This window comes from Sorex fumeus, unplaced genomic scaffold (assembly GCF_029834395.1).
Source record: "Sorex fumeus unplaced genomic scaffold, SorFum_2.1 ptg000063l, whole genome shotgun sequence".
NCBI classification, from domain to species: domain Eukaryota; kingdom Metazoa; phylum Chordata; class Mammalia; order Eulipotyphla; family Soricidae; genus Sorex; species Sorex fumeus.
Window position 1 is genome coordinate 56,800,763 of NW_026606120.1, and position 26,194 is coordinate 56,826,956.

General features: G+C 47.4%; 1 protein-coding gene across 3 annotated transcripts in view; it reads left to right on the forward strand.

Moving 5' to 3' along the window:
- HNF1B (HNF1 homeobox B) overlaps positions 1–26,194 on the forward strand; it is a 65,977-nt gene that overhangs the window by 30,350 nt on the left and 9,433 nt on the right. Inside the window, exons 5-8 of one of the 3 annotated variants that reach the window (XM_056127766.1) lie at positions 10,954–11,114; positions 17,534–17,666; positions 21,841–22,035; positions 24,926–25,044. In XM_056127766.1, the coding sequence (XP_055983741.1) occupies positions 10,954–11,114; positions 17,534–17,666; positions 21,841–22,035; positions 24,926–25,044 (608 nt within the window). The remainder of the gene's footprint in view (positions 1–10,953; positions 11,115–17,533; positions 17,667–21,840; positions 22,036–24,925; positions 25,045–26,194) is intronic. The other 2 variants (XM_056127767.1, XM_056127768.1) reach the window with 2 other exon arrangements.

A 26,194-nucleotide genomic window follows, 5' to 3' on the forward strand; every position in this document is an offset into this window, starting at 1 on the left:
AGTGCATGGGGACCAGGGGACACTCCTGGTGACACAGCCTGGTTGCGTGACCTTACAGTATTTAGGTTTAGTAGTGCTGGGGACTGTCAGGGCTACCTCAGCTATATTTGGGAGATATCCAGAGGAGTCAGAGGGGCCAGAGATTGAAATCAGGACATATATATATATATATATATATATATATATATATATATATATATATATTACAGTCCTCAGGTCAGGTTAGTCTTCTTAGCCCCAGCAGGGTCCTAGTCTCGTCATTACTTACTTTTGGATCATGACACCATTTGTCCATGATCATGCCCTCAACTTATAGTTGAGTATCGTGGCGCTTTGGCCTGGCCCATTTCGATGCCAGGGTAGTTCACAGCTTGCCCTGGTCCATTCAGTTCAGTCCCTCGTCGAGACCCTGCTTTTGGGGTGCTAGGAACTAAGGGCAACTGAGTCAAGAAAGCAGATGCCCAGGAGTAAATATTATTTGGAGTCAATCAACTCCCAAGTTACAGAGCACAATATTAACTGTCTTCCCGTGTCCATACAGAAAGGACATTGCTTTCAGGAAAACTATGCAAAGGACATAACTTACAATACAAGTTCAGTGTCCTTAGAAGGATCTGATCTTACAAGCTAACAGAATCTGATTAGGGAGAAAAGGTGGTTAACTGGCTGGGGAGGAGAGCACAGAGAAGAGTTTACAGATAAACAGAGGAATGGGAGTGATTCGGGAGCACTGTGATGGGTGTAACCCAATAAACCTGAGCTCCCTGTGGCAATGTTATTCTACACTCAAGTCTCAAGGTAAGGCATGTGCTTCCACCCTTGGAACTTTCTCCTCAGCTCTGTATGCCTTATTTTAGGGGGAAAAATGCCTAGGTTCTTGGGATTGGAGATATACTACAATGGGTAAGATATTTGCCTTTCATGCGGCCAACCCAAGTTCGATCCCCGGAATCCCATATGGTCCCCCAGCACAGCTAGGAGTGGTTCCAGAGTGCAGAGCCAGGAGTAACCCCCAAAGAGTACTGGATGTCCCCCTGCTGTCCCCCTCCCCCTCATACACACACAAAGACAAGGCTCAAACATTGATTGACCCCAAGTAATTAGCAAGTCAGGACAGAGAGAGAATACTAGTTTAAAGTGCAAGACATGGAGCTGGAGTGATAGCACAGCGGGTAGGGCATTTGCCTTGCCCTTTAAAAAATCTTTAAAAAATGGCCGACCCGGGTTCGAGTCCCAGCATCTCATATAGTCCCCTGAGCACCGCCAGGAGTAATTCCTGAGTGCAGAGCCAGGAATAACCCCTGTGCATTGCTGGGTGTGACCCAAAAAGCAAATAATAATAATAAATAAATAAAGTGCAAGACACTGGGGCAGAAGTAACAGTACATACAGCTCATAGGGTGCTTGCCTTGCTGACAGATGACCCAGGTATGATCCCCAGCACCACATATGATCCCCTGAATCCTCTCTAGGAATGATTCCTGAGTGTAGCATCAGGAGTAAAACCTAAGCATTGCCTGGTGTGGATCCCAAAACTAAATAACCAAATAAAATTCAAGACAGGACAGGTACGGTAGCTCAAGAGGGCAAATACAGACCCACTAGTGCAATGCTCCGGGTTTGATCCCAGGCACTGCTGGTGGTCCCAGACAATGAACCAGTACACAAACATTCAAGCCCACCCTCCCCACACTGGTTTCAGGCTCCACCCCACTGCCAGCCCCCAGCACTACTGTGTGTGGCCCCTATATAAAATTTCTTTGTTGATTAAAAATTGTTCTGTCTAGAAGGGCGTGGGGAACCATATGGGGTACCTGGGATTAAACTGTATTTGGTCATGTACAAGGAAAGTGCCCTACCAGTTATATTATCTCTCTCGCACTTCAAAAAAAATTTTTTAATACCAGTATCCAAATTAATCTTGTACAGGCAACAGAGTTTACAGAAGATTTTTTAAAATTATAAATATAAAAATATAAGATGGAATTATCTTACCAGTTAATTTTTTAACAGAAATAATGAGCCAATCAGTAAAAGGGAGATGACTTAATTTAAAATAATGTACCTCATATAGAAAGAAATCCATGTAGTAAAAAAATTCGTTAAAAAGTTGCTAAACTTGAGCTGGAGCAATAGCACAGCAGGTAGGGCATTTGCCTTGCACGTGGCCGACCGGGGTTTGATTCCCAGCATTTCATATGGTTCCCCGAGCACCGCCAGGAGTAATTCCTGAGTGCAGAGCCAGGAGGAACCCTTGAGCATTGCTGGGTGTGACCCAAAAAGGAAAAAAATGTTGCTAAACTTAATTTGTAAATAAGACAACCAATGTCGGGTGTATCTAAAGATGGTAATTGATAGACTCATTTGTACACTTCCTGGTAGAAGTAAATAGTTTGCTCTTACTATTTTGTTATAGTAATAGTTTGCAGTTCAGTCTAAGAATTGTCAATTTAAGTGGATAAAGCATATATAATCATAAACTTTTCTCTGTCAAATAAATACCATTATTTGTGACAGGTATGATCATTGTATTTTAAATTTTTGATTTCTACAATCTATGCATTTATCTTAAATACAGAATTTTGTTTTCCCTTCTTTATGGAATTCCAGGCGATTAGCTCCATTTACCTATGTGTGTAGATGTTACCACCTTCACAGTTAGAGAGGAGAGAGGAGGGGAGAGAGAAAGAGAGAGATGTCACTCTAACTCAAATTGGAAATAGAAAAGAAACATAGTAAGGGAACAACAGATGGTGAAAGTCATCAGAACTGAAGACTTTATCTACGGAACTTAGCTTACATGGGGTGGGGGTTGGCAGAAGGGGCCCTTGGGACACTGGTGGAGGGAAGCAAACTCTCTGGTCATAGGTGTGGTGTTGGAATTATGCATTCATAAAAATATGATTAATAGCATTGTAAATATTAGTATCTTAATAAAAATGGTTTCAAAAGTAAAAAATTAAAGTCCTGTCTAGAAACAGCAGGTGCCCTGCTGATCTCTGGAATGTGGACGTGGGGGTCTCAGCTGTTTCTTGCTGTCCTTGGGACTTGGCTGTGGCCTGAACCCCAGCAGCCTGTTTCTGAGACCCTGAGCAGTGCCTCTCCCAGCTCCTCCCGTAAGGCAGTTTGAACACAGGTGCACAGCCAGTTCTATAGGACCCAAAACACACATCATAAAAATCCAACATGCTTTGCAAAGTCCTGTAATAAAAATCACAAGGCTCATGGGAAAAAGATGGGGTTGAGGTCATAACACCCCAAAATTTCATCAGTGACACGTTTCATAAAGATAAGAATGGAATCAAAATAGGACTGGAGAGATAGTACCAGGGTTATGGCACTTGTCTTCCATGTGGCCAACCCGGGTTTAGTTCCTGGCACCACATATGATCCCCCAAACACCACCAGGAGTGATCCTTAAACAGAGAGCCAAGAGCAAGTCCTGAACATTGCTGGTGTGGCCTGAAAGATTCCCCCTCCCCAGAAAAGAACTGAATCAAAATGTAAGCAGGGTTTCACACTGGTTAAGTGGTTAGAAAATACATAAATATCTATGGCAATAAATATAGTGTTTTCATCTTGAAAAAATGTAATATTTTCCCGTGAAAATAGACCTCAGAAGGGTTGTAGCTTGCCAATTAGCGGGAAGAGGTGGATGGAGGGTAACGTGAACAAAACAGGAAGGAGAGTTGGAACTCCAGAAGTGTATGGTTAGGGCAAGTGCAGTGCACTGGGTTAGATGGTAGGTGTGTGTGTGTGTGTGTGTGTGTGTATGTGTGTGTGTGTGTCTATCTAAGTGTGTGTCTGGGTGTATGTGTTTTCCTTATGGATTTCTGTTATCTGGGTGCAAATTTCAGAATTCATGCCATGTTTCTCAAACGTGAAATTCAGATGACTCTAACATAACAATAGATGTGGAATAGATTGGTACTTTCACTACAAATATGCTTCTGAAATTGACTGTATTTTCTCTTTCTGCCAAAAATGATGTTTCCTTATTCTTGGGCAGGGATATTCAACACAGCTGAGAGCTTACTCCTTCATTCAGTAAATATTGACAGATCCTGGCACTCTGCTCGGCTGTGAGGGTGCTACAGTGAGTACACCCGAATCTTCCTTTATGATGGAGAGAAATAAATGTATCAACCGTATGTTTATAATATAGCAGTTTCTTAAATAGCATCACCTCATTCAATGGCATTTTGTCTGTAATAACATTAATGAGGGGGGAAATCACTTGCAGTCTGGGGACATTGTAGAACTTGTGCCTTCTTTCCCAGTAAGAACAAGGTTTTTTTTTTTAAATCTGTTTTTTTTTTTCTCCAATGTGTGCATGAGGTTCACTATCCTGACTCAGCTGTCCGAGTCTGATTGTGTGTGGGTATGGATGTGAGTGTGCACTGTCCAGAGTGGGCTCCTACTTTGTGTCCTGAGCTATCAGGATAGGCTTCAGCCACCTGTGGCCCTGAACTGGCCTTGAACTGGAATAAATGGGTTGTACAATCAATGAATGCATACATGTATACAAATGCTTGTTTTATTTTAGAAGCATTTGGGATCTTTATTAATTTGTTTGACTCTGTTTTTGTAACTGAAAATGTGCCAGAGGAACTTAACTTGTTTATACCAATTAGGTCAAATTGGTTTTCCTTATATATTATATAGCTTAAAGTAGTTCCAAAGAACCTTTGGTTAATGTTGAGTGATGACTTACTATCTGCATGACCCCGTTCCTCTGTGAGTCTCCACCGCAGTCAAGCCATTAGAAACTAGAAGGAATCAAGGAGAGCTTCACAGAGGAAGTGATAATCTTCTTAAAGGATGAGACATGGAGAAGGGAAAAGTTTTTCAGGCAGACCACATAAACAAAGGCACGGAGGCAAGTTCTCTGATATGATTGTATGGAAGGTGGTGAGAAATGGTGCAGATGAGGCAGATTGGCATCATCAAGACCCAATTCTGCCTTTCTTTAGTGTGAAGCCTTTTCCAGAAGGTCGGAAGGAACCAATATCAATTTCCAAGCAGAATGATAACTAGGCATGAATTTTCTTGACAAAAAAATGTCAAGTTGCAGCAGTAAAGAGTGCATTAGAGAAGGCTGTTGAGGCAGAGCATGGAGAGATTGGATTCTTGGAGCCCTAAAATTCTTTTTTTGTTTGACACCTGCCATGTTAGATGATTTAACTCTGTCACCCAATTTGTAGGGAATTCAGGAAGAGCCTGGTACCCATGATGTTGAGCCCTGGGCATGGGTATGAATAGATAATGTGGCAAGAGCCTCAGGGATGTATCTAGCATCTAGCTGGGCTGCTTTTTGCTACTGAGTCACTCAGCATGCCAGCGATGGGGAAGTGGCCTCTTCCTAACAAACCAGAAAATGATTGGTGAGTGTGTGGCTCCTTTGGCATTTCTCCTGGGGAACCCTGTCACTGGTAATCAGGCATTTTTGGCTAGTCAATATTAAACTTGAGTCTTCATTGTAAATTCACTTTTTGGAACTTGCAATGGAGGAAGAAATAAAGAAAGATGCCAATTCCAGGCCATTATGCCTATCACAGACTCCCAGGCATAGCGCCTGGTATTGGTTCTCTAAATTTTGTGAGCTTGGGCCTGGAGAGATAGTGTAGTGTGTAAAGTTTGCCTGGCAAGAAGCCAACTTGGGTTCAATCCTTGGCACTGCATATGGCCCCCAAGTCCCACCAGGAGTGATTCCTGAGTGCAGAGCAGAAGTAAGCCCTGAACATATCTGGGCATATCTCCAAAAACAAACAAACAGAAGTTTCATGAGATTATCACTATATCACTGCCATCCCATTGTTCATCAATTTTCTTGAGCAGGCACCAGTAACATCTCCATTTGTCCTAGCCCTGAGATTTTAGCAAGTGTCACATTGGAGGCTCTTTCAGGGTCAGGGGAACGAGATGCATCATTGTTATTGTGTTTTGGCATATTGAATATGCCACAGGGAGCTTGCTGGACTCTGCCAGACTCTGCCAGACTCTGCCATGCAGGCAGGATACTCTCAGTAGCCTGCCGGGTTCTCTGAAAGTGAGAACTAGGCAAATGCCCTCCCGGACCAAGGGTGTTTGGGGGGGGCGGTCCTCCCAGTGCAAATGCGCTTCCAGGAGCTTGATTTTATAATCTCTGGGTCTTGGCCGTTGATGGGATTACACGGCGCAGGAGTAGTTGGTGGGTGTAATGCCTAACTACTGGAAGACAGGGCGTCTGGGTGGAAGAAGCCCAGTCCCAATCCAAGCAGCCCCAGGTCCCGCACACCTGGGTTCCTCTGCCGGTTCCCTCAGGTGTGAGGCTCATCCGAGAGTGTAAAGAGTGGTCTTAAGCATGGCTGCGACTGGTTCCAGAGGTCTTCAGCTGCCAGGGCTCTGCTCGGGGCGGGGAGCGAAACTCAATCCACCCCTCTCCAAGGGGCCCCGGTGAGGACAGCTAGGCGCGGGGGGTTTCATGAGATTAGCCCTACTAAAAATGTCTCCTAGAGGTCAGGAGCTAATCCTGGGGTTAGAGCACATGCCTTGCATCTGGTTGATCCTGGTCCAATCCGAGCACCACATGATACCCCATCCCATCCCCGAGCATTGCTGGATAAAGAAGCTCTGGAGGTCTGGGAGCTCCACCAGGATGGCCTGTGTCATCCCCAGCATCACAGGCCGAGGCAGCACAACATCCTTGGGCCTTGGATTGAACAATCGGCTAGCAGACTAAAGAGTATCTGGGAGGGGTCCTCCTGAGCACTGCTTCGGAGCCTTCTCTTCCCACCCATAAAGTCTTCTAGACAAAGACATTACTACTTTCAATGGAAGAAGAACTCAGAAGGCCACAACTTTATATGCCTTGCATGTGTGGGTACTTTCATAGCAAGTAGCTCATTCAGTTTTCTATGATCTAAGTGAACAAGAAAGAAACAGAAGGGTTGAGAATGAAGCTCATGCCTCACACACATGAGATCTGGATTCAACCCCCAACTTGCACATGTGTGTGTGCGCACACACGCACACACACACACACACACACACACACACACACACACACACACCCCTGAAACTTGGGAAAGAAGTTCAGTGACTTCCCCAACGTCATGCAGATACCCCATAGGGGAGACAGATCTAAACTCAGGTCTCCTGGCTCCAGAGTCTGCTCTACTCCTATACTCCTTTCAAGTGCTCTTCTGAGTTTGTGAAATACACAAGGACCTCACTTCCTATAACAAGAGCAGCTATTTCTGGTCTCTCCAGCCACTGCCTTGTGATATACCCTCCACCTCCACACACCCCTTTCAAGGCAGCTGGATAGTTACAGTCACAATCTCAGGGTCCAGAGGAATTGCCCCATTTCTGGTGAGAGGACCATCAGTGGGGAAGGTTCCAGGCTGACTTGGAGTCAATGAGGTGGCCTCCTGCTGAGCTCCCACCATACTCCACAGTGATAATAACTCCTCCTCAAAGCGAGCAGTCTTCTGGCCTAGCGGTGAAAAAGCTGAGGCTCCCCCAAAACATTGATGGCAGAGCAGAGATCCAGAGTTAGGGTCCCCTAACTCCCGGTCTGAATGCTAGCCCTTACTCAGAGCTCTTTTGGATAAGTGGGTGGGAGAGTGGGAGAGGATGAACCATACCCCTGACAGTGATTCGGGACCATTTGTGGAGCCAGGGGTTCACACCTGGGTCCGCGGGATGCAAAGCAAGCACCTGAACCCTGGTACTTTCTTTCCAGCCAGAGATCTTGAAAGTAATGTGCTTCAGTGTGTGGGTCCAGTTCTAAGGAGGGAAGCCCCAACACTATTGCTCTCATGGAATGAAGTTCTGCAGTGAAGAAGGGAGGCTGGAGCTGCACACAGCCTTGAGTTTTGATGCTGGGACTCGAACAAATAATCTCTTGACTCTCTCCTACCTGGCTCCCTTGTAAAGTAGGCTTTTGTTTCCTGCAGATGTCCCAGGTTAATTATTTTTAAATAAATAATTATGTAGCCAGCGGTAGGGAAGAAGCCTCCCCATGACCTGTATTTGATCATCAGAGGGCTGGCCCTCTTCCTTCAGCCAAACTAAATAGGCTAAAACCTGCGTCTATTTGACTTGAGACTCAATCGATGGTGGGGACAGGCTGGGAGGTGGAAACACACCCGACTCCCAGCGTTATCACCACTCTCTCAGGAGCAGAGCATCTTGGGGAGGCAAATAGCTGGTCAGGGAGACAGAGAAAGCAGGAGCAAAACGGGCTGAAGTCCAGTTCCTCCGAAAAGAAAGGACAAGAGGGCAGGGGCCTGGCCTCCCTCCCGACTGACAAAGCATCAGGAGTTTCAGCTGGGGAAGATTCCTTGGAAACTGTTCTCCGTGGGAAGGTCATTACACCTAGTATTTAGAATTGACCCTGCATCATCTAGAATTCTAGAGTTCTGGGGAAAAAATACTTGGAGGTCTTCACGACTCCTGCTTTCTCCCCATCCCCATTTATTTGGCATTTCACTAGGAGTTTTGATGGGAAAGTTGCCCTTTTAAGAAAGAATTCGCTCCACGTTACAAGAGAAAAGTAAGGTTCATAGAATTGGTTGTTGTCCCAAGATTTCAGGTTCAATAAGAGTAAAGTTGAGGATGGGGCCTGATTTGGCCTCATTCCAGAGCTCATTCCAGCTTCCCAAGACCCCTATTTGTTAGAAAGGTCTTTCTTCTGTTGCCACTGCCTCCCCATCTTTTCACTAGTTCTTCCCACTGCGCTCACAAGATTGGGGTAACTCCTTTCCAACAAGAGAGAATGGCTCTCCAGAGAGATTTTGGAAGCGTCCTGATAGGAAGCCTCTTTTTGAGTGGAGAAAAAGGCCCTAATTTAATCCAATGAGATAGACTTGAAGGTACTGAAAGGAAAACCTAGGAGGAAACAGAGGAAGTGAGATTTTGTTTTGTTTTGTTTTTGGTCTTGGGCCACACCCGGCAATGCTTAGGAGTTACTCCTAGCTCTGCTGGCTGCGCACGAGAGACCATATTGGAGGCCAGGGATCAAATTATGGTTGGCCACATGCAAGGCAAACTCCCTGCCCAATGTCCTATCACTCTGGTCTGGTACAGAGAGATGTGGAAGGAAATGGACAGGACTGGTCAGGAGGTGTTGGAGATGTGGAAGTCTGTCTTCCTTTTAGTGACCTGAATCCTTTTCCCTCCAAAACTCTCCCCCAGACCAATAACCACTGAGTTTCAGTGTTGTCCCACTGCCAGCACTGTACCCCTGACCCTACAGGCCCTGAGACAAAGGATGGGGGAAATGACCAATAGAAGAAGCCCATAGAGCATGCATCAGCCCACTTCAAACAAGCTGCTCTTGAAGGTTAGAAGCCTGTTTTAGCATTTGTTTGTTTTCTGCACAGCCTCTTGAGCTCGAGGTCATACTAGACTTGGGCAATGTCCTTCAAAAGATCCAAGGAAAACTGGCTTGGTTCCCCTTTGGCAAGCCTGATCTTGGCAAATTAGAGGCCAGTGGACATGGAAGCTTGCCTGACCTCTATGGTGTGCATGTGAGGGAGTGGGGGGCATTTTTGTAGCCTTCATAGAAAGGTGGGCTGGTGTAAACACAAGGCAGAGTAAGGGGGAAAACAGACCAATAGGTTCCATATATAATATACAACGAGGGTTCATCTTGGAATGAATGGAGCAACAGGAGAAGTGCAGCTCTGTGGCATCAAGTGGGCTCTAGTAGTTCATGCCTAGGGTATTTGGCTTCTCCCCTTGTGGGCAGGAACAAATCTTCTGATCCAAGTCAAAACTCGGGGCACTCTAGGCATTGAGTTTCAGGTGCCATGGCCCAGCCTTGTCCCTTTGTTTCATGAGTCCACCAAGTGGGACTTGACCTCTGCAAACTGGTAGCAGTTCTTGGTCCTTCTGGAATTTCCTCCAGTTGTCTGGTGTCTGCCCAGGAAGATCCCTTTCCCAAGCACAGAGCTGCCTTTTGGTTCCTGAGCAAGAAGGAAGGTCAGAGCAGAAAGGCTGTAGAGATGTTAGCTGCTCTTCACCCTGCGGGCAGACTGTAGGGGGTTACTAAGCATCCATATTCTGCCTGGGTGTGCCATCTGCCCCACCTCCATCCCCATGCCCTGGAAGTCAGCCAAATAGGACCCCGTCAAAGGAATGTGTGTTATAGAGCCTCCAAACTGTAAGCCATCCTTACCCTGCTTTGCCCGTGTTCCTTGGCTATTAGTCTCAACTTAAACAAAGGTAGACAGAGACCAATGTCCTTTACTCTGGTTCTCCTTAAGGTCACTCTCTGTCAAAGGAGTTGACTTAGTTTTTGTAATCCCATATAGCCAAAAGATGCTAACGAAACATTTACAGAAGGTCTTGGGATATCTGGTGGTGCTCACAGTTTACTCCTGGCTCTGTGCTCAGGGATCTCTCCTCGAAGGGCTCAGGCAGGAAGAGAAGTCTTTAAATGAACCATGCAAAACAACACCAGTAGAATTTTTTTGCTCAATCGTTTGACAGAAGTTTACTGAGTGACTCTCATGACCCAAGGCACCAAGGATGCAGCAAGAAAGTGAAAAAAAAAAAAAAGATAAAAGCATCCTGCTTTCCTAAGGTTTACATTCAGGGCCAGAGAAATAGTACGGTGAGTAGAGTGCTTACCGTGCACTCTGCAGACCCATGTTCGATCCCTGACATCCCTTATAGTCTCCCAAGCACCACCAGGAGTAATTCCTGACTGTCTGGTGTAAGCCCTGAACATCACCCGATGTGACCCAGATAAAATCAGAAAAGACAAACATTCCAGAGGTTGGAATTGGAGAGATCACCTTTACCTAGTAAGAGACAGTCTCTATTTCTCATGGGTAGACCTCAAGTCTATCCATAAGAAGGAAACCTTATTTTCTTGTCCTCTACCCTTGAAAACAAGGGAAGCCTGGTGTTCTGGGCCCTGGGGGCACTAATGTTCCCTGCTGGGTCTGCCTTCTTTTGCAGGAGTGCGTTATAACCAGCAAGGAAACAATGAAGTCACTTCCTCCTCCACCATCAGTCACCATGGTAACAGCGCCATGGTGACCAGCCAGTCCGTTTTACAGCAAGTCTCTCCAGCCAGCCTGGACCCTGGCCACAATCTCCTCTCACCTGATGGTAAAATGGTGAGTACACCTGGGCCATTGTAGCTCTGGAGCTGATAAGATAAGAGGCAAAATAAACACAACTTCTCACAAGGCCTGCCTCAAACAATGAACCATTGTAGCCAGGTAGGGGGAAATAGAGCTGTCCGGAGTTGGGACGGAAAGGTAGGACTGGTGACCCAGCCTTTGGCGGCTGGAAGAGGTGTTCAGTTTGAACCCAGCCAATAAATCTGACAGAGCTCTGCTCTCATTTTATTGATTGAATGCCTCATAAAGAAGCAAGCCGGGTGGGACACTGTTTGTCTTGGGGCTGCCAATGACATTTGTGTTGATAAAATGTTCATTCATCCCACCACCCGCCCTCCCCCCCCACCCAAGGCCATCAGCCAGTTTTTAACCCAGAGAACCCGTCACTGTGAAACAAGTCTCCTCTTTCTCTTGACCACCCCACTGGCAAGGAGAGTAATGAAGTGAGTGGCCAGGGCAGGGGAGAGGTGTGGGATTTTGAAGGACACTGGATGGCCATGCCAAGGAAGATCACAGTGCAAAATGCCAGGCATGGGCGGGGTGATGCTGAGAGGGTGAGTGAGAAGGGGCCACTTTGAAGTTCCGATGGCCCAGGTTCAGATCCCAGCTCTAACATTTTATCTAGCCTTGGGCAGGCTTCTGAACTGCCCTAGATCTCTCTTTCCTAGAAAATGGTGGTGAATGATCACAGGGTTATCATTAGAGGGAACAGATGTGCTAGCACTGGGAATACTCAGCACAGTGTTGGGTCAGGAAATCTTTGTTTTGATTTTGTTTCAGTGGGTCTTACTCAGCGGTGCTCAGGGCTGACTCCTGGCTCTGTGCTCAGAGGATCATATAGGGTTTGGGGTATTGAACCCGGTTCAGCTGTGTGCAAGGCAAACACCCTACCTGTACTCTGGCCCATCTCAGAAAATATGTCACAGAAAAGCATAGCGGTGTGAGGTCCCAGTGTGAGTTTCTTGAAGAGATCTTTTCCATCCATAGCCATATGCAAGTCCACACCCAGTGGGAAGGGCAGCTTCATGGTGAGGAACTGACTGTGAGGGTTTGAGTTTTCAGGATTCAAACCCTTCAGCAACGCAAGAGCAGGGGAGAGCAGCCGCGGAGCAGAGCACAGAAGCATTACGACAATAGGGAGGGTGGGAAATGGAAAACTTGATTCTTTGGGTCATGCTCTGTTTCAGGGAAGGGAGGAGCGGCAAGTTGGTGGAGCCATGCACATTCCCTCAAGGCTTCTGACCCCAGGAAGGTGGAGGCCGGCCCTGGGGGAGGGGGACAGATGCCACTTTAGACCTTGACGTGTGCGCTGTGTAGGCAACAGAGGAATGGTGGTGAGTCACAGGTGATTGAGTCCCCTGCTCTCAGGAGAAAAAACAACGTGTCTTTTCCGAAGGGAGCTCTGGCCCGGCTAATGCTAGTTTCAGGGGCCCTGGGCTGCTCGCCCCGTGTGGTCTCAGGCCTGGCAGTGGTCAACTCTTCTGTGGGAGTCATTCGAATGCTCCCTTCTGGCCCTCTCCTCCTCCATTCCGTGGCTTCTTCATGAAGAACTGTGAGTGTCAGACACGTGAGTCCTCGGGCTGCTTTGAGACCCACACTAGTGAGGGGAGAGGATGGACTTCCCCGGAGAAGACCTCTTGACATCTCAGCAGAGCAAACCTTCGCTTCTCTGGCCACTGGCCCTTGGAGCCCTCCGCTTCTTCCTCATAGAGGCAAAGAGTCCTCACTCAGGCTGGGCTGCTGGTCCTCGGTCACACTTTCTTCCCCCAGTTCTGGCTGGAAGTGCTCTACTGGGCAGTGTATCATTAGATTGATGATTGACCAAGACAGCACACCTCAACGTTATCAGACACCTGGAAGCTTGTTTGCAAGATCCAGCTACTCACTTGTCTCCGACACCCTGGCTCATATGTTATGTCACTATCACTGGATGTCCAAATTCAAGAGTCTATTTTCTGTTAATATATAACAAGTCCATCCCAGATCTTAGTTCTGCAAGGCAAGAGGAGAGTATGGTTAAAAATAATGCAGGCAAGGAGACCAGGGTGTCCTGGGCCTGGGCTCTATTATTTATCAGCCATTGACTGGACATTGCTTAACATCAACGTTTTTGTCTGTAAAATGGGCATAATAACAGCTGTCTCATTGGGCTGGTATGCAGATTGCCTATAGCCTGCTGTTCTTGGGCTAAGCCTTATCTAAGGCATGACTCTCTCAGTGCGTTCAATTCCAGTAGGCCATGCGTTTGAAATCCTGTAGGATATGCATTTGAAATCTCCCAAGGACTGGTTTTGGAAATAATACTCCTTGTTTGAGTTTTTAGTAGCACTGACTGCACTCTTTCCAATGGCGTGCATTAATGCATTGGCAAAGAACAAATCAGACATGGGGCTGTAGTCTGCACCTGTTTTTGCTGGTGTTTTTTGCATCTCTCCACTCCCCACACACACATCAAAAAAAAACCCTGTTTTTTTGTTGTAGTTGTTTTTAAAAGCACATCCTGAGAGCCAAGGAGATAATACAGTGCTTGCCTTGCATGAGACCAACCCTGGCTTATTTCCCAACACCAGCAGGAGTGATCCCTGGGCACAGAGTCAGGAGTTAGCCTTCAGTATCACTGGGTATGCCCCCCCCCAAACAAAAACAGAGGATGTTTTGGGAACCAAGGTGATATCCCAAAGCACTGAAGCACATGCCTCGAATACTCAAGGCCCGGAGTTTAAATCGTGGGACCTCATGGCACCCCAAGCATCTCTGGGTGTGGCCTTGATGGCCCCCAATATTGCAATGCAAGGTTCTTGTACTGAATGGTCAGACCTGCACCACTAATCACTCAGTACGTACTGGCCACTATCACAGCCCCACAGCCCTGTGAACTCAGAAAATCTGGGGCCTTACAGCCAGCCTTCCAGGCCACCGCTACCAGTTGGACACATTTCTTAACTTTCTTAAACTTGTTTCCTTGTTTGCGAATTGGGAATAGTAATGTTGATCGTACAGGTGAGAGGCACAGAAAGGGAAAACTCAGCAGAAGAAGGGTCATGGCAGAATGAGTTTAATCCCAGCTCTCCAAATTCATGTGGAAAGACCACACCTAATCTTGTTGACCAATCTGACTCCATCAGTCCCAGAACCAAATACACGTTCTGGTTTCATTTTTAGGGTGGGGAGGAATTTTTTCCTTCCTTCCTTCCTTCCTTCCTTCCTTCCTTCCTTCCTTCCTTATTTTCTCTTTTTTTTTTTTTGAGGCAGGGTTGGAGACAGGGGATATTACACCCAGCAGTACTTACTCCTGACTCTGTACTCAGGGATCACTCCTGGCAGGGCTCAGAGGACAATATGGGATTTGGGGATCGAACAGGGTTGGCCGCATGCAAGGCAAACACCACACTCACAGTACTGTCTTTCTAGTCCCTAGGCAGGAAAGAATTCAATGGAGATAAGCTAAACATACTGAATGGATGGGATAGAGTCAAGGAAAACTGGGCTCAAATTCTAACTTTCTTACTCTTCTAATGACATCCATCTAGGCTTCACTCTGTTTAAAGTCAGTTTCTTCATCTGTAACATAGGGGCAATACTACTACTACTACTACTACTACTACTACTACTATTACTACTACTACTGCTAATAATAATAATAATAATAATTCCTTCCCTTTTTGTTTTTTGACCCCTATGGTACAGTCAGCTAAAACATTTTATAAACTCAAAAGCCTACACATGTCTTTTGTTTTTAGCATGATCGTTGTCTTTTTCTTTCACACAAAACCACGTGTTGAAATGGTGGGAATTCCCATCCCTCCACTGACTTTCTCCAAAGGACTACCTTACCCAGGTTACTGAATTTTTTTTTAAATGACTCGAACATTTTGAAAAACAAGTCCAGCAAACAGGCTGGTTCTCTCTTGTTTGATGTGGTCAGAATTCCTTCTTGGTCACATGACCCCTAAGTCTTTTTTTTTGATGCTCATTTAAAAAACACAAACAGACTTGTTTGGGTTTTTCTTTTTCTTTTTTTCAAATTAACCTTGGAAACTATGGGGTTGACCAGGGCAGGGTAGGAGTTAGTGCCTTACCTGTTGTGAGACTTAAATAGAAAAGCCCTGGGTAATTAGCGATAGAAAAAAGAGAAAATTAATATCTCATGCCTATGTATATATCTTAATCCTTGAAGTTCTTTACGACATTAAGAATGTTGGGGTTGGGGTGGGGTGGGGGGCATGTGAGCAGAGATATAGTGTAACAGGTAGGTGTTTGCCTTGTACATGGAAGACCCAAGCACCCCATATGGTCCTCTGAGAACAGCCCCAAACCCAAAAACCAAAAAAGAAAGGAATGTCTGGGTTTGGGAGTATGTGGTTCAGTAATAACAATAAGAGCATATGGTTTGTATGCATGAGTTCCTGAGTTCCTGAACATACACACACACACACACACACACACACACACACATTACACAAATACTATCTATCTGTATTTAATGTCTGTTCAGGGGTCAGGGAGATAACTCAAGTAATAGAAGTAGTAGAGCATATGCCTGACATGGGTCAGGCCATGAGTTTGATCTCTGATCCCTCATGGTTCCCTGAGCATTAGTGAACATGGCCCTGATAGCCTCTTAGTATGTATCCTTGGGCCCACTGGGCACCACTTGGGGTAGTCCCTATTAGAAAAAAGAAGATTGCCTGGATTAGTTGAAAACAAGGGAGGCAGGGAGAGTCCTTTCTCAAGAGTTTTAAAACTTTTTTTCTTTTAAAACTGTAAATGGTAAATAAATTTATCATGAAAAACCTGGTGCTAGTATGTGTGTTCAATTGATACATCCCTTGTAATTAATGGGAAAATATTGGGATTCTTTCTGAAAGCATCAGAATTGAAACAAGCACATCCATTATAGATATTATTGCTTATCACTATTCAGAAAGTTTTAACTAGTGCAATAAGACATGTAAGCATGTTATTATGAGTGAAGAAGAGACCCTAAAAGCTTTTGATGCCTTTATAGACTTGGAAAAACAAAGAAATTGAGAAGGAAAAGACAGGAATAAGTAAAAGATTTCAATCCTCTAAAAAAAAAATCCAAAGTGGCCATAACTAAGGTAAACACACATTTACTTACTAGTCTGTCAGAAATTCTCATGGTAAAGCACAGTGGCAGGGCCTGGAACTCATGGATTGTCTACTAATTTTGTCATTAGCAAATTTGTTAAGACTATCAGATCTTTGGCATATATTTTTCTAAGTGGATAGTAGAGATTTTGAAAAAAGGAGAGAAAGCCCAACAGTTAGTTGGTTAGTCTCCTTAACCCTTGATGATAATTGCTAGATTCAGGGGAAGTTTTCTGTAAAAGGTTAAGAATTGAGTTCTTGAGTCAGTTAGAAGGGGGTTTGAATATCAAATGTACCACTTACCAGAGCTAGGATTTTAGGCAACCTACAAGTCTACTCGAAGTTTTAGTTCATCCTTAGTAAAATAGGAATGACACAAATGGGAATGACACAAAATAATCTCATGGGATTGTAGTGAGGTTGGCAGGTTAACCTATGAGTAGTGCTCAGCAGAGCCAGTTTCTCTGTATTTTAGACTTGTCCCTAGTTTGTTCTCACTGGGGAATTCCAGTGAATTTCTTAAAAGACCATTCTTAGCAAGCCTTGGTCTTCAGCACCCATAGATAGGAGACATTGAATAGAATTGAGGAGATATCCAGTGTGAGCAAGTGTGACATCAGAGAGCAAGCTCAAAGGGAAGGAGCACAGGAATGAGGACCCAAGTTTGATCCCTGAGACCACATACTCTCCCCTCCCCCCAAGCAACACTGGCTGTGGCTCTGGTACACCTGGCCTGTGAGGTTAAGGTCCACTGGAAAGCCCCTCATCCCTCAGAAAAAGATGAAACAGAATAAACAGATAAAATTTAAAAAAATACACCTGAATGAGGAATTTATTTATTTATTTATTATATATTTTGGTTTGGGGGCCACACCTGGCGGCACTCAGGGCTTTCTCCTGGCTCTGTATTCAGAGATCACTTCTGGTGGGCTCGAGGGACCATATAGGGGTTCAGGGATAAAACCTGGGCTGGCCTCATGCAAGGCAAGTGCCTTTCTCACTAGACAATCTCTCTGATCCATCCCCCAGAAAAATTTCCAAGGAGGGTTAGTCAATTCAATAGTGGGCACAAGTAGATGTGCCACCAGACAGGGGTTGTTGTCTGTTTCACTTTCTACTCTATCCTCAGCATCTAAAAGTGTCTGTCCCACAGTAAGGCTTAATAACAGTTATGGAATGAATGAACAGATGAATGAATCTGTGACCTGGCCGTGCTGAGGCATTGCTGTACCATGTCACTTCAGATGATGCTTTTGGGGAACACAGTTCCACTTACATTGCTGTTTTTTTCTCTTCGGCAGATCTCAGTCTCAGGAGGAGGTTTGCCGCCTGTCAGCACCTTGACGAATATCCACAGCCTGTCCCACCATAATCCCCAACAATCTCAAAACCTCATCATGACCCCCCTCTCTGGAGTCATGGCCATTGCACAAAGTAAGCTCTGTCCTTGGTCACAAAACTTGGGTTGGGGGGGGAGCAAGAATGGGCAAGGAGCCAAGTTAATGATAAAGAAATCAAGAAGATTCTCTTCAAATGCAGTTACAAGTTATAGATTAGAATTCACTTGTTTGGGTTCCTTATCTGCATCACAATATTTGGATTGTGTAGCCTAAAACAGGAGAAGAGGATGGAATGGTATGGGACCTTCTGGGTCACAACACACCAGCTATGTACATTCAGTTAAATCACTGAACCTTCAAGAGGTTCAGTTTGCTCATCTGTGAAATGGGTGAGGAGATCAAATAGCAACAGATATTGACATGCTTGTAGATTATTTAGGGTTGGTGTATACTTCACATGTATAAGACCTAGAGTCCAATCCCAGCACTACATGAACTCTCACCCTCAACCCAACCACTACTGGATAGATCCCTAGTGGCCCCCAGCATCATTGGCCTATGCAGCGTCTTGCCACTGGGCCCAAGCACTGAACCACACATCCAGGCCAACTGCTGTGAGGAGTGGTCCCCAGGTAACCCTGAGCACTGCTTGGGTGCCCCCTCCACCACCAGTACATAGGAAAGCATGCTATAAGTCATGAGATTCTTACAGCATCCACTTTCATGATGTTCATTCCTGTCCCTAGGTATGTGGTAACTTCACTAGGGAATTGTGCTGGTGTCAATATTAGTAAAGATAAAGCAGGATGCACTGGGCTTGCTTTTTTTTTCTTTTTGGGTCACACCCGGCGATGCACAGGGGTTACTCCTGGCTCTGCACTCAGGAGTTAACTCCTGGTGGTGCTCAGGGGACCATATGGGATGCTGAGATTCGAACCCAGGTCGGCCGCGTGCAAGGCAAACGCCCTACCCGCTGTGCTTTCTCTCCAGCCCCTGGGCTTGCTTTTAAACGGGAATTTTGTGTGGTTACCCAGTACCTCTTTGAACAGTGGGGGAAATGCACTAAGCAGGAACTCAGGGGGAAACTGTCACCACTTTTCTGAATTTATAATGTTCTAGGAGAAGCAGGTTGTCACAGCCATGGCTGGAAATAAGGAAATGGATGTGTTCCTTCCAGCTCTAAAAGACTCATGGGGCCACAGTGAGTTATCTCCCATACAGACGGGCATTTCCAGGGTGCAGGAGGGACTGTAGCTGTGGCCACCTTGCTGAGGGTTCCACATTGTTCTGAAGACAGTGGAGTTTTTACTGAAAATCTGTAATTCTCAGGTAAAATCACTGATTCTCTGAACAGTCACTGGGCAGTACTCCAGGGCACATGGCTCCCCTTTCTCTCAGGACTATAGCCCTGAGGTCCTCCTGACTGCCCTTGGGCCTCATGCACACACACAGTAACTGCTTCTTTGTTCATTCCTGTCCTTTTCTTTCCTACTCTCCCTCTGTCTTAGCGCCAGCCTGGAGCAGGAACTCTGACCATTTGGAACTGAATACTAGATGGTCCTAGAGGGCAACTTGGGGAGGCAAGCAAGGTGCCTTTAGGAGGCCCCCAAATGTAGCAAATGTGACTCTGTGTTAGTCTGGCTCTGTCCTTGGCTGCTCAGAAATGGACACTCTCTGCACTTATTTCTGCAGAGGGAAATGGGGACAGAGAAGCTTTAGGGGACTCATAGAAGATAAATATTATTCTAAACTCCCTGATGTTGCCCTCACTGGACCCTCTCTAGGACTGTGGTATCTGTGGCACAGCCAGATTTGGACAGAGAGTGAGGTACAGTTCTTAGGACGGCCGTGTTTGCCTTCTAGAAGAGCTGATGAAAAGGCCCTTGGAAGAAGTTTCTCAGCTTTCTTTTCTCTGCCACTAAATGATGCATAGAACATCCCACTTACCTCACTCTTCTCATGTTCAGCTATGGGGGACACACAGTGGTGTATTTCCTGAGGAACTACCTGAAGTAAAACCTTTTGTGGCACAATTTCTCATGCTTCCATTTTGTCCCCTCTCATCCTCTCTACCCACACTTCTCTATATATCACACAACCCCCTACTACAACACCAGTGTGTACCCCAGAAGGGTGTGTGCCTGGTGCATGTGTGGTATGCGTGTGTGAGTATATGTGGTGTGTGGGGGTTCATGTGAATGTGTGGGAGGTGTGTCAGTGTGTGAGAGTGTGTGGGTGTGTGATGTGCTTGTGGGTATCAGTGTGTAAATGGTGTGTGTGTGCGTATGTGTGTGCATTGTGAAGCATGGTAAGGCACACCAGAACCTGTGCTGAGAGACAGTGTCCTGCCCCCTCTGGATGTCAAGTGAAGCACTGGCTGCAGGATCCCCACCAGCTGACACCCTATTGAGTCCATGGGCCCTGCCTCAGCCCTGTGAGGCCTGAAGAGAGTGTGGTGAGAAATTACTGGGCTGTGCCAACTCCTTGCTCTCCCCTTACCTGCTGGGCAGCATAACATGCTTCTTAAGCAGGAACCAGTGGCCACAAAACAGATGCAAAGGCCAAGAGTCACACTCCATGGGAGCTGTGATGACATCAGTGGCTCTCAATCCTGGAACTGAGGCACAACAGGATAACAGGCTGTGTTGAAAATAAGATTCCTGAGCCTCACCTCTAAAGGTTCTGACTCATGGAGTCCTGGGTGGGGCCTAGGAATGTATATTTCTTAAAGCTTCCCCCCCACCCCCAGATGAATCCAAAGCGCAGTCCAGTTGCGGAACCATAGTGGTTAATGTCATCCACCCGAGACAGGTGCATGTGTGGTTCCGGACAGATTTCCTTAGGAGGACAGAGGCTCTGGGATCCTGGGAAAGCCACAACCCCATGGGGCTTCCTCAGGGATGGAGACCCTAAGGAAGAGGTAGCGTAGGGAGATGGGGAAATCTGGGAAATCCAGAGCCTGCTGGGGAATGAGAATTTGGATTATTCTGAGGGCCATCAATGGTGAGAGGATTTAGTCCCCCTGCACTGCTACTGATGCCAGAGGTCTTGTTTTCGAGATTTCTTTTTCTTTTTGGGTCACACCTGGCAATGCACATGGGTTACTCCTGGCTCTGCACTCAGGAATTACCCCTGGCTGTGCTCAGGGGACCATATGGGATGCTGGGAATCAAACCCGGGTCGGCCATGTTCAAGGCAAACGCCCTACCCACTGTGCTATTGCTCCAGCCCCATCATTTTCAAGATTTCCAACCAGTCTTGACGGAAGCTTGGAGTGGGCCACTGTTGAGGTCTCTGTACTTATTCATGCAGGATTTCCCATAAACAGGTTTCTGGAACCCCCTCTTTCTCTGCACTCACCTCATAAAGAAAGCTTTTGTTTTAGATTTTCTTCTCCACCCTAGGCTTTCCCTCACTTCCTAGAAAGCAACGGGCTATTGGTGGCTCAGGGAGCGGTCAGGGTCTCCCCGGATTCTGTCCTCACTCCCACCCATTCGGCTCTTCCTCAAAGGCCTGGAAGGGAGCTCACAGAGGGTGGAACCGGGGGCTCCATCTTTGAAGCACCGGCCCCAGTAGTCTAGGGGTCTCAGGATCTCTCACAGACAGACCCACAGAGGCTCTCCTGCCCCGGGCAGAAAGCTGACCAGAACTACCTGGCCCCTCCTACCTGTCTCTGGGCCTCATGTTGCCACAAGCCCTGCACTGCTCAATAGTTTGGGACCCTTCAGAGACCGTCAGAGGGCCTGGTTCTTCCCCCTCTCTACTACCTGGAAGAGAACGGGGTATCTGATCCCTCCTTGGGTCTTTGCCCAGCTGCTTCCCCAGCATCTCTGCCACTACAGTCCAGACTATGGAGGTAGTTTGGTTGTGTTTGGCCTCTGCACACTCCTGCCCTCTTCTGGACAGACAGAGCCAGACACCAGTTTCCACCACAGGTGGGAACATTGAGCCCTGCCCCGAGGGCCCCAGGGCCAGGCAATCTGAGGCCAGCTTGGTAGTCGGGTGTGGGCAGGCCTCTGCTGGGGTCTTGGTAATCACCAGAAAGCTAAGTCTGAGTGACAGAGACTCCTGCCTCAGGCCATCTCTGTCTATCATCCCCCATGGAATGACCACAGGTGACTTGATCGCCCCAGACTCAATTTCTTTTCTGTAAAGCGAGGCAGGAAGGCTGATCCCAGAACATAGCAAGGGCTCCTGAACAGCCACTGACATCCGGCACCCTCCTGGCCCCTGAAGCCAGTGCTGATCTTGCTCTCTTGCTCCTGCAGGTCTCAACACGTCACAGGCACAGAGCGTCCCTGTCATCAACAGCGTGGCCGGCAGCCTGGCAGCCCTGCAGCCTGTTCAGTTCTCGCAGCAGCTGCACAGTCCGCACCAGCAGCCCCTCATGCAGCAGAGCCCCGGCAGCCACATGGCCCAGCCGCCCTTCATGGCCACGGTGACGCAGCTGCAGAACTCCCACAGTAAGGCCGCGACGTTCCCCACCCCCACCCCCACCCCCACACTCCCCAACCCCACCCCCGTGTCTCCACTTCCTCCGGAGTTTCGTAATCTGGCCACTCTCCCCCTGACTTGGCCCCCGCCAGAACTAACTCTCCCCAGGGACTCTGGGGCCATGCTGGGCCTTTCCCAGACTCTTCACTACTGGTGAGATTCCCAGGGGAAGGTCTGAGGTGGTGGTGGTGGGGGAGGTTTGTGTGGGAAGGAAAGAGGCAGAAAGGAAGCCGGACTAGTGTAGGGGGCACCTGTCCCCATCTGGCCCATGAAGCGCTCTCTAGTCAACCGCATTTCCCCCCTGAGCCCCAATGTAGCCTGTGGCATATTATTTGTCCCCTATTTGCCTCTCCTGAGATGGCAGACTCTCTGAGAATCTCTAAGCCTTCCCATTCATACACTCCAAACATCTCTAATCCATACTCCTGAATATTGGGATAAAAATACACCTGGGTGCCCTCCTGAACTTAGAATTACTAGGTTGCCTCAGCGCACCCAGAAAGGATGTGTTCCCTGTTCGGGATTCTGCATCAGTCCCTGTATCTCTGTCCCTCCTGATTCCTAGCACCAGGCCAGTCCACTGGCTATATTGCCCACAGCCCCTGGTCCTTGAGTTTGGGTAGAACTCATAGAAGGGTTTCCCTCTTTTAGGCATAGTCCAGAAGGGGCATCTATCTGGGATAGAAGGTTAGTCTCAGATTCAGATGAAGATTTCACCTTGGGAGACCGACCTACTGTGTAGCCACTGGGAAGTGACTGATTTCCTGTACCTCAGTCTCTGTGTCCAGAAAGTGGAAATCAGCATGGAGAGGGACTGTAGAAGAAAGATAAAAACAAGGTGAAGTGCAAGCACGTAGTTAAAGGAATGCCCGCAATTATTTAGTAAGGGATTGCTTCAGAGGAGGAGGCAGGAATGGGGAAGAGGATTTTTGTTTCTTCCCTGGCTGCCCCAGGCAGAGCTGTGGATCAAAGGGAGAACAACCAAGTTCGGCCTTCTAACCCCCCACTCCCCCCACCCCCAGGCCTGTGGAGCTGGTTTCTAAGCACCATCTCACATTCCAATCACATTTTCCTGGCATCTGAAAAATCTGCCACAGCCTGTAGCAGCCTGGAACCACATGTGCCCTATTTCCCTTCCTCCCAGAGCCTGATGGGATGCCCCTTCTTGGCCCTTTACCCTTCCCTACACACCCTTCCTCTGGGGCCAGACCTCGATGGGACCCTCAGAGGGTGGTGACCTGTCATCTGTGCTGGTCGGGGGCGAGGGGGTGCAGAGCAGGGGAGAAGCAGCCTCCCTGCCTGGAGGTAAGGTGAGACAGGGACTGTCATCCCCACTCATTTCTGGCTCAAGAACACCGAGATGGAACCATTTGTTCTTCCCTCACAGCTAAGCCCCCAAGTGCTTTCATTAGCCATCCTGGTGACTAGGAGCTTATGTGAATCATATAGATAATTCACATGTGTCAAAAGGTTTTAGATGTGAGGATTGAGACTACAGTTCAGTGGAAAGGCTCATGCCTTGTAGGCACAAGACCTGGGCTCAATCCTTGGCACAGCATAAACAAAGTTCCTGACTGCATGAATTAGAACTACAAAGGCAAAAAACTGAGCCACACGATCCAGAGCTTTCATTTGATTCTAGTGTCCCTTTGTTTAGCATCTGTATTTCTATGATGTCATACAACTATGATGTCATGTCAGTGCTAATGACGCAGCAAGAATGATACAATTATCCCCGTGTGTGTTGGCAATGATGAATCAGCCACCTGGTGCTCGATACCTGGCAGAAATGGTTAGCATGTGCAGATCAGCTCCTTCATGGTTGCAAGCAATTTATGTTTATTTTGTTTTGTTTTTAAAACTTAAAATCTCAAGGAGCACAGGGGCCGGAGCAGTAGCACAGAGTAGAGCACTTGCTTTGTATGCAGCTGACTTGGGTTCGATCCCCAGCACCTCATATGATCCCATGATCCCCAAGCACTGCCAGGAGTGATCCCTGAGTGCAGAACCAGGAGAAACCTCTGAACATCCTCAGGTGTGGCCCCCCCCCAAAACAAGAAACAAAGCAAAAAACCTCAGCAGCATCATATATGCCTAAAGCTCACTTCTGATACTAAAAAGCATCTCACACATTACTGAAAACCAGAGGGCAGGGGTCAGAGAGATAGTACAGAGGTAAAGCCTTTTGCCTTGCATACAGATTCAGCTGAGACAATAGTTGGATTCCCATCACCATATACGGTACCTTAAGTACCACCAGGTGTGATCCCTGAAGACAGAGCCAGGGGTGGCGCCCCTGAGTACTGGCAGTTGTTCCACACCCACCTTCCCCCCCCCCAAAAAAAAACCCGCAGGAGGCAGAAATGTTTCCATCACAGAAGTGCTATCCACCCCTGTGCAATGTCTTCTATAATTCTACAAAAGTATCATTCTCATTGTACAGGTGAGGAAAACTAAAATTAAGTACCTTGATTTCAACAAATAGCCATTTGGTATTCAAAAGTCATTACCAAACCGTAGGAGGAAGGTGGTGGGGAAAATGTTAATGGGATCTGAGGTGACTGAGGGATAATGGTGGGGTAGGGGGCTCTTGGGTACTTTGATGGGGGTAAGCGGTAACCTCAGTCCCATAAACTTAACACTAGGGGAACCATATTACCTGAATTATACACTTTTAAAGTTTAATAGCTAAAAACCAGTAATCACATAGCCATGCCTTCTCCCACATCTGCCTGCCTTCCCAAACACCGCTACCGGCCCATTCTGTCCCCTGGACCCCAGGGAAGCAGGCCGTGGGGGCTGCAGCTGTGCATGCACCTGTGTAACCTGACCTTGGTTTCGTCTCTGCTGTTTCCCCAGTGTACACACACAAGCAGGAGCCCCCCCAGTATTCCCACACCTCCCGGTTTCCCTCCGCGATGGTGGTCACAGATACCAGCAGCATCAGCACGCTCACCAACATGTCCTCCAGCAAACAGGTAAGGCCGGCCAGCCTCAAGCCTGCTCTTCCTGGGGGCTCCCTGCTGTTTGTTAAAGGGATCCCCCAGGTCACAGGTAAAGCCAGGCTGCTGGGTAAAGGGTCTTATCGGCACCCAACTTCCCTGTGGAAATGCTAAATGAGACCCGAGAAGTGATTGGCCCCTGAAGCCTGGACTACGCAGAGCCCTGAGTATGGAGGATAAGTGGGCCTGACTGACTGACTGCTGACCCATGGAAAAGGCCTTCCCCAAGGAAGGTTCGGGAAGCCAGGCACTTAGGAGTTTCTCCCTATGCAGAAAAGATTCCTAAACATTTTTTCAACCCACAGTGCAAGTAAGTAGTGGTTGAGGAGTCCGATGCTGGACCCCTCACCCACCCCCATCCTGGGTCTGTGATAGCCTGGAATGCCAGAGAGTGACCTCGCTGAAGGTACCCAGTAGACAGCTTTGTCCTTCCTGGGGCCTGCATTCACCCCATGTTGCCTGGCGATGCTTTGACTTAAATGACTCAAATTTTGGGGGGACCTGATGGATGGAGAAGTGGATTGATCTTGTCATCTCTCCTTGGTTTACTGATCCCCACCCCCAGTGAGGTGACACAGTGGGACGCTGGATCCCAGACTGTGACAGCCCTGCTGAGAGTTAGAAAACAGGACTGGGTGTCTGCACGTGGAGGGCCATTCCTGGGGACACAATAGGACCTTTCAGTCGCTGGGGTCCCTGCAGTGTGGGAACTGTTTGGCCCGCATTGATTACTAGATAAGCTGGAGACAACCTTGAACTTCACATCAGAAACGCACAATCCAGCTCAGTCTTGTTGTGGTCTTTCGTCCCTCTGCGCTGGGTAACTTGCACTTCCTCTGGTTCTTTCATGGGCTGGGGCTTCTCTGCTTTTCCCTTTCTCCCCACCACCCCCTACAGTGGCAGAGCAGGTGACCTCTGCTCTGTGACCTTGACTCCCCCACCCCACCCCATCTTCATTTCCTCATCTTTAAATTGGAGAGCTAGACTTGTTCTCAGGATTTGACGAGGTCAGGTGGCATCAGTCCCCAGTCCAACTTGTGCTCAAATAGGTCCCACCGACCCAGCAGCTCACCTCTGGAGATGGAGAGGGTAAGGGAGACGTGTGTGAGACCAGCGTTGCCACTCT